Source organism: Prenolepis imparis, unplaced genomic scaffold (genome assembly GCF_030444845.1).
Source record: "Prenolepis imparis isolate NDT839.2.m4 unplaced genomic scaffold, iyPreImpa1.0 SCAF_11, whole genome shotgun sequence".
In the NCBI taxonomy this organism is placed as follows: domain Eukaryota; kingdom Metazoa; phylum Arthropoda; class Insecta; order Hymenoptera; family Formicidae; genus Prenolepis; species Prenolepis imparis.
In genome coordinates, this window is record NW_028141169.1 from 9,546,470 (window position 1) to 9,559,414 (window position 12,945).

The following is a 12,945-nucleotide window of genomic DNA, read 5'->3' on the forward strand; positions in this document are numbered from 1 at the left end:
GAAAAGAAAGAGATTTAATTAATTTTTATATAATATTATTATTTTAAAAATTAATTAGCAAATTGACGCTTTAAACAGCTGATATTTGTCAAAAATTAATAATAAAGTAAAAATTTGCTAACTAAATTTTAAAATAATTATATGTTATAAAAATTGAAATAGAAATATGTTGCAAATAATATGTTATAATACCTTTTCTGCGATTAATATTTTTTGACAGAAATCAGCTGATATCTTTTAAAAATAACAATCAATTTTTAAGTATTATATTATATTATTTAAAACATATTATTTTAATTTTTATAACATTATTTTAAAATTTAATTAGCAAATTTTCGCTTTATTAATATTTTTTGACAGAAATCAGCTGATTAAAGCGTTAATTTGCTAATTAATTTTTAAAATAATATGTTTTAAATAATATGTTATAATATTTTTGACAGTTATTAGCTGATTTCTATCAAAAAATATTAATCAAGAAGAAAGTATTATAACATATTATTTACAACATTACTATTTTAATTATATTACTATTAAATAAATTACTATTTCTACCATATTATTATTTTAAAATTTAATTATTAAATTAATGCTTTAATCAACTGATTTCTGTGAAAAAATATTAATCAAGTTTATACAAACTTTATTATATTTTTCTTTAAATATTTTTTTTAACAAAAAATCGAAGAATGGCGCGCGCGTAGCCATATAAATGATTTAGGATCAGTCTAATCATTTTAACTTCATCTTTGTGAATGTTTGAGTGCATTTTCATTAAAAATTAAATTCCAGGTTGATTATTTAATTACTTCATTTATATTACACTCGTCATACTTAATTAATTATAAATTATATAATTAAAATAAATAGTCCTACAAGTGTGAACATTTGTCACGTTAATTATATGTTCTGCTGACAGTTCTGGCATTTTCTCAATAAAATTAAGTCGATAATTATTAACTTTCCAAGAGCTACGATGCGAAATAAAAAAATTCTCGTTGATCGAAGTCGCGCAAAATCGAAAATTTTCCAAATCCGATATGTGTGAAAATTTGTCACGTTAATCAACTGTTCTGTTTAGCTATTTATAAATTATTTACCATTTATATTATTTTCAAGATATACATTTTTCGTTTTTTTTTGTTTCCTCGATAGTAATCCATTTTAAATTATCATATTATAAAATATTTTAGGTTTTATTTTAAAATATTTAGAATAAAATATTTTTGTAGTAATTCATTTATCTTTTTTAACATTTTATATAATATTTCACAATATTGAATATTAAAGTCTTTAATTTATAATATTTAAATTCTATAATTACTTATATTATTTATATATAAGAATTAGATTTTATATATTTTAATTGTAATAAAAATGCAAAGAGAACGAGAAAGTGGGCGAAGTCGATCATTTTCGACACTATTGGAGAACCGCGTCGTTCGCTCCCATTCTTTATTGTGTAAAGAAAACAGCGGCGCGGTTGTGCCATTAGAAATTGATTTCTAGTTGCTAGGATACATGGTGGTCGCCTTCTCGAAAGCGCCAGCACCAGCAAGCATGCCCGCCTACCTGGCGGTCAGTCGGCTACAAGTTGCGCGGCGTAAGGTGCACAAGCATGGGCCTACCAGACATAGAGACTATACCCGGTAAAACAAAAATAAAAGAAAAAAAAAAAAACGCGAGAAATGTGTGTAATGCACGCACCTGAGACAGTATATTGCACGCATAAATTTCATCACGCACCTCAAATTATTCTATAATAGACCGTGTATATAATACTGACCCGCGATCGATCCTTGAAAACGACGCACGGGCACGGCTCCCCCGACATTATTAAAACCCCCGCACGACGTACCCCTGCTTCACCCCGTGCCGGTTGTCAGCGTGAAGTAACGAGAATCGATACCTGTCGCTGTTATCAAACGATCACGAGCACGTATGCACGGCGTGTACAGTGCAAGAAAAATTTACAGTCACTCGATGACAAATAGATTCATTAAAATTAAGTCGCAAGAATTTTAAACACATTTAAAACTATAATATTTTACTGCATCCTGCGCATTCTTATAATTATATTATTTTGTAAAGCGTTTACAAGTGCTGCTACCAGCACAATCCGACCATTAATCGGCTAATGCTACCATAGTCGTGGTCACATGCAAGTCATGTATGTGCGCATTTGTATCATTAACTTACTGGCGTTATTACACGTTGCAAGTTGTGGCGAAAAAAGAGGTTCTCGAAGTGCCGTTTGATTCGTTTAATAAACTCGTATATTTATAGATCGTATATTTATGGTGCACCATAAGCACGAATCGACGTAATATGTAACAAGATCCAATTGAAGAACGTCGATTTTTATATAAAACGAGAATCATTATTTCCTTTCTAGATCCCTTCAACGATATTTGTTATAGGCATATTTATACATGTATATTGCTTATAAATTAATTTATCTGTATTTTTTTAAATTTTGTAAAATGTGTTAATCCTTTATTTCTTTCATACTTGCATTTATAATGTGCGATATATATTTTTAAGGCGCACACAACACAGTCTTTCTCTACTGAACTTTAGTTATATCTCTAATTTTGATATTTTAATCTTATTTTTCTTAATGTGTGTTTTACATATGATTGGCTTATTATTCGCGCGTGCACGAACAATCGCTATCGACTATCAGATGATGTAGTACACATATATTTTGCAGAGCAATTTGGTAGAGCTATTAATCGACCTTTAGGTCAACAACCCTAGAAAATATGCAAACTTCGGTACTATTAATCTTCCACAAAGCTGTGAATATATTTGCTTTCATTTTCTCAGTATTTTATAATTTCTCTTACAAATTCCATGATATTAATAATAAAAATATTAATTTCAGAGAAACCTAAACTGAAAAATTCTAAAAGTAATTTAAAATGAATAATTTAGGAGTAATATAAGATAAATCTATAATTCTCAAAATTCAAAGTTAAAGATATTTAAGAACTAAAAATCCTTAAATCTGAGAATTAATAATCTGAGAAGTTGAAACCTTGAAAATTTAACAATAAAAAAAACTATTAAAAATCTAAAAAAAAGTTTTAAAGGTCTAAATATTATACATGTATCTTCTTTTTTGCATAATATTTCACATGAAGAGTCTCTAACGGGATAATTCACGTTGAGATAGCTTGCATTGCTTTCCGACGAAGGACAGATGCATAATGAATTATGCAAAAGGCCGCTGTTTGAACTTTTGATAAGAGAGACGCAAGCGTAAATCTCAAAGGATTTATCGCCAGTTTTGCGTTATTGACCTTTGCGCAAAGAGAGACCGAAATACCGCTGTTAATTTCGTGTTGAGACGGCATTCGGTATCTTAACGCTTTTCCGGTCCTTTTTACTTCGCGCTGACTTAATCTATGCTAAAGTTATGCAACGATAAAATTTGCACTCAAACTATATCCATGCACTACCCACAGTGCTTAGAAATAGAAAAATCTATAAGAGATGCCGACAAAATTAAGTTCAATTTCTTTGAGAAATTATTTCTATTTACTTTTGTTAACACGCAATTAATATAATTGAACAACAATGCTTATCTTCTTTAACAATTCTTCATTTTTTCTAGAAATAATGGTAAAATATAGACAGCTACAAAAGCGTGGAAAATTTTAGAAAACCGCTATATGTATAATTATACTTCCTATACATGTTGCATTTAAAGTCATTATGTATACTTTTGCTCGAGTCGAAGATTAAAGATCGCTACAAGTGGTTCCACGTGCAATATAGATGATGTATCCTTGTGTAATATGTATATATGTATATTTATAGCTTTAGTAGAATAATATGCAACGATTGTAATCTTGCATGCTCCAAATATAACGACGCAACACGGATTCTCTGCTATATATGTAGAACACAATTTACGAAGATAATTTCAAGTATAAAGTTTTGATTAAGAGATTTCAAATAAAACGAGATCCGCGTATAATCTCGTTGTTTTTCGAAGCGCAGATTTCTAAATGCAAAATCTGTCAATCGAAGAAGAAATTCGTTCAAAGATAGAAACCTCGATTCTCATTTTGCCTTCAATATTTAACGATTGTATCGATCTTTGTACATTATAGAGACTGGAGCGGTCTTCACGATCGGTCGTAGCAGATTTGCGGACAATGTTGCGTCACACTTCTTCATACGTAAGGATCCGGTTGTCGCCATTGAGTGCGGAGATGAACATTCTGCCGTTATTTGTCGTAAGTTTTATGCATATTTTTTTTATAAAATAATTTAAAATTAAACTAAAAGAGTGGCTATTGTCACTCTGAATCCAGGATGGAATTCAGATTAGATCAACCCTATTGAAGGTATTCTCTTAAGTAGAATTAGTGTATTATCACTGAAACAGTGGTTTTAGTTATAAATATAGCACTACAAACAATGAAATCTCACTGAAAAAATTATTTAGTGATCGTTTTAATATCAGTGATATTTCAAAATGCCTCTTATATTATACTATTATATAGAATAGAAGATAAATTCGTAGCAATATATTTTGTTAAAGTAATATTTGAATTTGACCAAGAGTCTTGCTTATTTCTTGTAAGCTTATCACATCTTAGAATAAAGAAATGTAATATGCATATTAGTTATACCAGATCTCTGCCATAATCAGTAAAAACAAGGCGGAGAAGCAAAGTGTGAGTATTTTCAATGAAAATCAGTGAAATTCATTGATTTTCGATGGAATCGTGTTACTGTTTTATTCAGTGACATTTTCATTGATTCAGTTTAAAAAAAATACTCATCAATGCACAATAAATCTAGATTAGATCTAAATTTAATCCAGATTGGATATAATTATATATTATCAAGGATATTAGCTTAAATCATTGAAATAATAGCGAGAATATTGGCTCAGATTAATTTGAACTAATCTCGAGATGCATCTAGCTTGAATCATCAAAATATAAAAAAAGGAGACGATATAGTTTATGTTACCTCCGTTGAATATCGTTAATCAATGTCGTGTAGTGTAAAGTTGATAGTAAAGCGCACATTCGTGAGCACATATACATAATGCTTACAAACAAAAAAAACTTATAATCCACAAAAGTATTTCTATCAGAGAGAAAGAGAGCTATCTCTCTTCTTATCTTCTATAAATTTAGTTGTACAATATTATTTTAAATATTATATGCCTCGAATATTTGTATTCCATAGTCTGATTTTTATCGATAAGACATATTTAAATTCTTGAATTTTGATTGCTATGCTATAAAATTTGTAGACTATAATATGATGGTTCATATGATTTACAGCTTCTGTAGCATGCAACGTAAAGGATATATATATATATATATATATATATATATATGTATGTATATATATATATATGTATATAGTCGGAGCTATGCTCACATAGGAATACCCACTGTCCAGTAAATCGATATTGAACACGCAATGGTCAGTCTACGCCAACATTGTTGGCGTTATTAGCTTAACGCGTCTCGAAAAAAATTGCATTATTATTTTGCATACAAAAAATGTTACATTAATAAAATAAAAGCAATTATAGATAATAATTGCTATATTTTAGTATTCCCAACAACTCGCTAAGATTAATATTTAATCCATTCAAGATGCAAATTTTATTTTGCTCGTTTTATTTATTAATTTAAATATCATTTATTTTAAGATCCCATAAATATATTTATATGAATTTTCTTCGTGTATAGTTTCCGAGATTTTTTTCTGGAGATTTTAGAATCAATTTTACTCTTGCATAAGATTAATCGCTATTTTTAGTACCGTAATCAAATTTACGTAAGTTTATTGCTAGTGGATTTATATCTGAAAATGCTTTTAGATTCTAGATTCCTTGAATTCTCCATATTACATAAGTATAAAAATATCATCTTAACGTCATGAATAGTTTCTGTGAAATTCTGATTTAACGAACATATCTTTCATGCTTGCTTGGAACGCCTTTGCTTGCTTTTTATTCCAGAGACCGGCAGACTCTTCGTCTTTGGCAGTAACGATTGGGGCCAACTGGGTCTGGGTCACAAGAATCACATCAGCAAACCTTCGTGTGTAAAAAGTTTGTAACTGCCTTATCGTAAAGTAACAAAAAATTTTGATATAAATAGAACCATTATTTTTTTACGTTTTATACGTTTAAATGTTGCCATATTATTTTTTGCGCTGATAAATCATTCAAAATAAGTGTCTAAGAATATATTGCTTTCTTCCAAAGCTTCTAAATCTTTATTTACTCTTCGTTTATAAATGATATCAGAATTTTATACGCACTAAATGTCGAGAATAATTTTTTGCCAAACTGTTCGTTTAATTAAGTGCTGCTCATGATTTTAACGAGAATCTCATTTGTTATAGTCCTGAAACCAGAAAAAGTTACACACGTCGCATGCGGAAGAGCGCACACGTTAATATGTACAGGTGAGCAACGACGAGTAATGTCTATGCAAAATATCTCAATCATGCTTTCTCTCGATTACATATACCGAAATTGATTACATCATTCGTTTCAATGACGCGGTAACAAGTTTTATAGATATAAAAAAAATAACTCGACAAAATGATTATTTCGAAATAATAAATGTAATACGGTGTATCTGCGAAATACCTTTCGTATGTAAGTATGTATACAGGTGTCATTAATAGATGAGAGATATATTAAGTGAGCATGCCGCTTCTATATGTAGCTTTGCGTGTCACGGACTTCGACGAATATTCGCCGAGTCATTCAACTTCAAACTTGTTCTCGTTTGAAGGGATCAACGTGATAAGGATTTCTAAATGGCACGTCACTTTACTAACTTTCCAGATAGGAATTCGAGATGTTAATTTGTCAACAGACTGAAATTGCTTCTGGCAAATAATTCGTGAAAATGTATTCACAGTTAATTTTATTAATTTACCTTAATTAATTTCCTATTAATTTAATAATTCAATTATTTTTTATAGTTTGCTAAAAACAGAAACACAATTTTAATTGACTAATTAAATCATGAAACACATACACATTTTTTTAACTTGAAATGTTTTTTCTTCAGGAGCACAGAAAATCTTTGCGTGCGGCAGTAATCAAGAAGGTCAATTGGCCCGGGAAAATTCCGCGATAGGCGATAGCTCTAGTTCTCCAATCTTGGTCTACGATTGCGGACTCGCCGGACCCAGGATTGTACAAATTGCAGCAGGATCACATCATTCAATGGTTTTGACCAGCGACGGAGGAGTTGTCGCTTGGGGAAGTAATCTGGAGGGACAGTTAGGATTGCCGGGAGTTTCGGGCCTTGTTAACAAACCTACAAAGGTTCCTATTCCTGAACCGGTAAAAGAAATCAGCGCAGGATATTATCATTCAGCTTTTTTGACCGGTAATGGATGACTTTATTTCTACGTAAAGTAATAAGCTATATAATAACTTTGAAGTATATGTATAATAAAAGCATATAAAGATATGTTTATATTTTTTACGAAACAGGGTATATATTTTTTTATATTTTCTCGCTTTTATAGCATCAAAAAAACATTTCAAGACAAAGTTGATCTAATAATCTTAAAATCCCGTTTTAAGAATCTACATATATAAGGATTCTGAGACATACTTTTCACGAGATAAAATCATTTCCGCTGTGGCCCGCTTAGAACGATTCGCACGAGCACGAGAAGTTGTAAAATATATTAGCGTGTGTGCAATTCAACCATCACACAGTTTATTTCCAGAAAGCGGTCTCGTTTATGTCTGCGGCGAGTCGGAAAGCGGTAAACTCGGAATCGATGTCAACTTTTCTACGCAAGTTGCACCGAAGCAAATGCAGTTGCCAACATCGGCACTTCATGTTACCTGCGGCGGTCATCACACTCTCGTGTTAGCAGGTTGAGATCGATCGATTTTGACACCTATATATATTTTTCCGATACTTTGGCACATATTCGCAGATTTCCGAATAGATAGAAGAATTTACACATTTCGTATCTCTTTATTTTAACTCGATTTAAAATACGACATTGACATATAGTTAAAAATTTGCCAATTGCTGATTAATTGTTTAAATTGTTAGAAAATGGCAACATTTACTGCTCCGGCAGTAACGCCAGTGGGCAGCTTGGAATGGGCACGAATGTCAACGAGATACACTTGCCAAAACATCTTGCACGCGGGTCTCTTCAAAATGAAAAAGTCGTCAAGATTGCTTGCGGTGAAAGTCACAGTGCTATTCTTACTGGTAATTAAAATTCTACTGTCGTATTCTTTTAAATCCTTAGATAATAACTTATTATCTAAGGATTATATCTTAGGATATAAGGATATATCTTATTAACAATCGTGTTAATTATTACTAACAGAACTTGGCAAACTTTTCACTTGTGGTGACGGGCGACATGGTAAATTAGGTCTGGAAGAAAACGAAAATAATGTTCACGAAGTCACATTTGCTGCCAAATATCAGGAACTCTTCATTACGGATGTAATTTTGCTTGTTTTGCTTAAATAAATATTTATCGTATTTTTATCCGATTCTCTCTAATTGTTTTCTTATTTTATAGGTTGCATGCGGAGGATGTCATACAATATTGGTTGGTCGAAGACACGAGATGGATCAATCGCAATCGGATTCCACTGTAAATGTAACTAGATCACACATAAGTTATAAATTTAGTAATAAATTATATACTATTAATCTTTTAAATTAAATTTATTATTAATTAATTTTTAAACTATAATAATATAATTTTATTTATGAGCTATTCGTTAATTTCAGGAGTCAGCCACGCAGAACAAAAGTTCTTTACCTCCTTTAAAGCTTCCTGTAAATATGCAGAATGAACATCGAATGGACACTACGGAAAAATCGATACACGAAAAAGATGATTCACATCATGTCGAGAAAATCAATGAAACACCAAAACATAATGATATTGAAACGAATTCAAAAGATTCGTCAAAGGAAAATTCGGATATTGTCAGTAATGAAAAAATTTCGTCTTCGGCAAACGATGAAAAAATCGCAAGTCCTAAGAAATGTTCAGAAACTAGTCCATCGAAAAGTTCAAAAGAAAAAGTCGAAAAATCACAATCGACTGATGAGGAAGATGAATCAAAGAATAAAGAAAGCGCACAGAATGACGAAAATACTGAAGATAAAATAGATAATGAAAGTAAAGATGCTCAGGAAAATAATGAAAACCAGAAAAATAATAAAAATGTGGAAAGGACAGCAGCGACAGTAGCGCAAGGTGCTGAAGAGTCACGCACAGAAGCAGTTTCGAGGATACAAGAAGAAACGGAACAAGAAACGTCGACAAATCCCACACCACCGCCGAAACCACCGAGATTAAAATTCGGAAGTATCGAAAATACGAGCAACGAGAACGATTCCTCACGAGAGAGCAAAAAAGACGAGAACGAAAAGAAAAAAGACGAGGAAGAGACAAAGACGAGTGATGAGCCTGAAGACTCAAGCTCAAAGTTACTTGGAAAATTGAAATCGGCAGAAAATATTACTGAAAATATTACTGAAAAGATTGTGGAGACTATTGAGAATTCGGTAGAAAAAGTCAAGGAGGATGTACACGGTGAAGAATCAGAGAAAGTAGAAACGGATGGCGCGCAGGACGATGCTGATGTGGTGCAATCTCCGGCACCGCGAACAGGTTGGTCAAACAAACTTTATTTTTGTCTCTTCCTTGTTTCTCTGTAAAAAGTAAGAGGTCAATCAGAAGCATCGATTAGAATTCATTCTGCGAAATAGAATTTCTAACATTCGAGAGATATCAGACATTAATTTAAATGGAATATTTAAATTCGCAAATATATTATATAATCGATTATTGCCTTTTAGCTAAGATGGCGAAGTTGTTTAAAGGAAAGAGACAGGAGGTAGAGAACGGAACTAAAATGAATAGTGCAGCGAATCCAAAAGCTAAGGTAAGCTTTCATGGAAAAGATACAAAATTTCCCTCATATTATTTTAATTTTATATAAGAATATTATATTAAATATAAAATTTTTTCACTTTTCAGTCAAAGACATGCACCGTTCTGTGATCGAGAAGACTTTGAAGAAACATTATATAATCCATTATATTTTTTATAAAATACTTTTGATAGATTTTCGTCGCTGGGACCAATACGCGTGGAACTGGAAATCTCCTCCAATAATCGAGCTCGATTTAACATTAATAAGAGCTTGTCTTCAACCATATATTTACAATAGAATTAATTTAAATTTCTTCTGCATCATATATCGCATCGATTTCTATTTCTCGTTACGGCGACGAAGGGTTTTAATAAGAGCAATAATTCACTGACTGTATCTAAGGCACTCTGGATATATATTACATAGAAATTGGTCCCATTTTTAATATATAAATTTCAGAAGAAAGCATAAATCTATAACTATAGTGGATAAAGAGTAGATGAGTGTCAGTTGAGTGTGAAAAATGTGTACAGTGATATTTGGATAAAGGTATTTTATTAAATTTCGGTTATAAAATTCCGTTCGCGCTAGAACAAGCTTACCCTCTACAATGTTTTTTTTTTTTTCACTCTCGGAATATATTAAAAGTACTTAAAAAAACCGATATACCGATATAACATAATTGCATTACATTCTCGATGTATCACTCATTTGATTAATCGTCAAGCCGTATTTAACTTATAACGCACCGATATCGATTAACAGTAATCATGATTAATCTAAATTTGTGTCCTTTTCGATGTTCTTTTATAGCTGGAACCGCGCTCCAAATCGTTAACCGGATATTTAACTTTACGTAGCAATATGTGTAACAGTAAAATTGTCGGGGCGTAACTGACCTTACTTCTAATCGACGTTGTTTCGCCACACGATTGCTGGCAATGGTATACTTAACATACGATCACTAATATTGCACTAGATTATGGCCGAGTACGAGTGGGACACGTTGAGAAGAAGCATCGTCACGCGCAATCTTGCCATGATCGACACAAGTGAAAGTTTCGTCCATTCACGTAATTTCCAATGAAGCTTCTCCTCGTTGCTCTCCATTCAAAACGCGAATTGCATATTACAGTATAAATAAGAACGGAATCACAGACACAATAATATAATCAATAATATAATCTTGGGATCTCTCGTAAAGGTATCAGGTAATCCCTGATTAGTACGTCCAGAAGCGTCCGTTAAATCCCAAAAATTTTCTTCCATACTAATAAGAGAGAAACACTATATATATATATATATATATATACGAATATTATAATGGTCGTATCGGTTAACTCTCACGCATTGTGAAAGATCGTGAAGGATTCTTTGGCGAATTTCGATTCCATTTAAACAAATAAAACTCTTCCGCGAATTTCGTCCGAATAAAAATTCGCGCAAAATAAAAGAAAGCCTTTCTCCGTGTAAAATAAACCAATTTGGCTCCGCATATTCTGTAGTTAGTTAATTAGTTGTTTTGATCATCAACAGCGAGACTTTGGTGTACGCAGTCAAAGAGGACGCATTTTATATTACGCCACATATCGTATCGCAGGTACTTATCCAATATTTTTTCTATTACAGCAATATTAATTAATGACGCCTAGATTTATTTTTTCCTCGATTCTTTTTTTTCGACGAGAAATAAATCAATTATTATTTATTTGATAAAACATGTATACACATTATAAATTCATACACAATTAATCCTTGGAAAAAAATCTTTAGAATTTTTAATACTTTTGATTGTTAAATCGAATTTAAATGATATGTGGCTTCAAGAATCCTAAGCTAATCCTACGAATTAATGCCGAGATTTCTTAAATCTTAATTACAGTCTAGAAATACACACTAATGTGTGCAGTTTATGGTTATATTTGGTAAAATAATTTTAAAAAATCAAATACATCCTAGATTAATTAAAAGACTCGTAGCCTTTCGGCAAGTTTTATGAAAGAGTCATGTAAGAGTTCTTAGATATATATCTTGTTGACAATTAAAGTCTCGATGAAAAGAATCTATTTGTCCTTCATGCAAGTCTTCGCGATTCCTATATTCTTCAAACTCTAAATACCTTAAATTATATATGTTAATCAAAATCCAAGTTAATTGACTCATAGATTATTTAGATTTTTCTAAGTCATGCTTTGAGTCATAGGTGAGCCTTAAATCTCTAAACGCTTTAGGTTCTAATTATCTTAATTCCTGTGAGATTCTTAAATTCTGCTTATCGCGATTTCTTTCAACACACTGTCACTCTTTAACGAATTTTTTATTAAAAAATTTTGCAATTAAATTACTTCGCGAGAGAAATCGAGACTAAGCGTCATTAATTATTTATCGCTCACGTTACGATCACTATAATTAAGGTGCACACTTACTTATACAGCATCAGCATTTCTAGCTAATATTAGAATTCATAGACAAAGCAGCATGTCCATCAGGTCTCTATCATGTCCTGCTTTTCGTCGAGGTCGATATTACTCAATAGGATATAAGAATCTCGACTGACAAGCAAGCGATGCTGGCCGTTTATCAGGAAGGACGAGCCCCTCCTGATAGTCTTCTTACCGAGCTCGATCGCCTCGTGCGCCAACACTGGACTGTTATACGCCTTCACGAACACTGTAATGATGACAGTCAGTCCGACTAGAATCATACCGTATGTAATGCAGGGTACAGCGATGTCGGCGAACGTGGTCGCAAGATAGATCCACCGTCTGATGGGCGGCGTGAGCTCTTCTATACCCTCCTCGAGCCACATGATAGGGAAAACTATGTCGGAGAAATTCGCGACCACTCCAATGTTACGCTGTTTCTCTACCTTTAGATTTAATTGGACGCGAACCTTTGCTTCGACGGGCACACCGAGTTTCTAAGAGCGGAAAAAGAAAATGATTTTTTATATATAAAAGTATTTCTAATTTAAATTATCCCAGATCGTAGAAATCATGGATTTT

At 32.0% G+C, this 12,945-nt stretch overlaps 2 protein-coding genes across 3 annotated transcripts in view; one reads left to right on the forward strand and one right to left on the reverse strand.

Annotated features, from left to right (window-relative positions):
• The first annotated feature begins 1,593 nt into the window (after window positions 1-1,593).
• On the forward strand, window positions 1,594-10,461 carry LOC145942520 (X-linked retinitis pigmentosa GTPase regulator-like). 2 transcript variants are annotated; one of them, XM_083049335.1, is made up of 12 exons: window positions 1,594-1,649; window positions 4,122-4,247; window positions 6,002-6,094; window positions 6,391-6,453; window positions 7,071-7,394; window positions 7,744-7,896; window positions 8,082-8,246; window positions 8,368-8,489; window positions 8,569-8,643; window positions 8,784-9,675; window positions 9,864-9,949; window positions 10,045-10,461. In XM_083049335.1, exons 1-12 carry the CDS (start codon window positions 1,619-1,621, stop codon window positions 10,066-10,068), a joined length of 2,154 nt encoding a protein of 717 aa, XP_082905461.1. In that variant the 5' UTR covers window positions 1,594-1,618; the 3' UTR covers window positions 10,069-10,461. The 2 variants fall into 2 exon arrangements, with proteins under 2 accessions (XP_082905461.1, XP_082905460.1); XM_083049334.1 differs by having other exon boundaries at window positions 8,569-8,649; window positions 10,045-10,459.
• Window positions 10,462-12,945, reverse strand: part of Dsb (scavenger receptor class B member debris buster) — a 36,858-nt gene continuing 34,374 nt past the window's right edge. Inside the window, exon 11 of the mRNA XM_083049336.1 lies at window positions 10,462-12,860. Within this exon, the coding sequence (XP_082905462.1) occupies window positions 12,426-12,860 (435 nt within the window). The 3' untranslated portion in view covers window positions 10,462-12,425. The remainder of the gene's footprint in view (window positions 12,861-12,945) is intronic.

Coding starts and splice junctions, on each gene's coding strand:
- LOC145942520 (XM_083049334.1), top strand. CDS start 1,619: ATGGGCCTACCAGACATAGAGACTATACCCG. Junction 6,095..6,390: donor CAAACCTTCGTGTGTAAAAA/GTTTGTAACTGC, acceptor CATTTGTTATAG/TCCTGAAACCAGAAAAAGTT. Junction 9,676..9,863: donor ATCTCCGGCACCGCGAACAG/GTTGGTCAAACA, acceptor ATTGCCTTTTAG/CTAAGATGGCGAAGTTGTTT.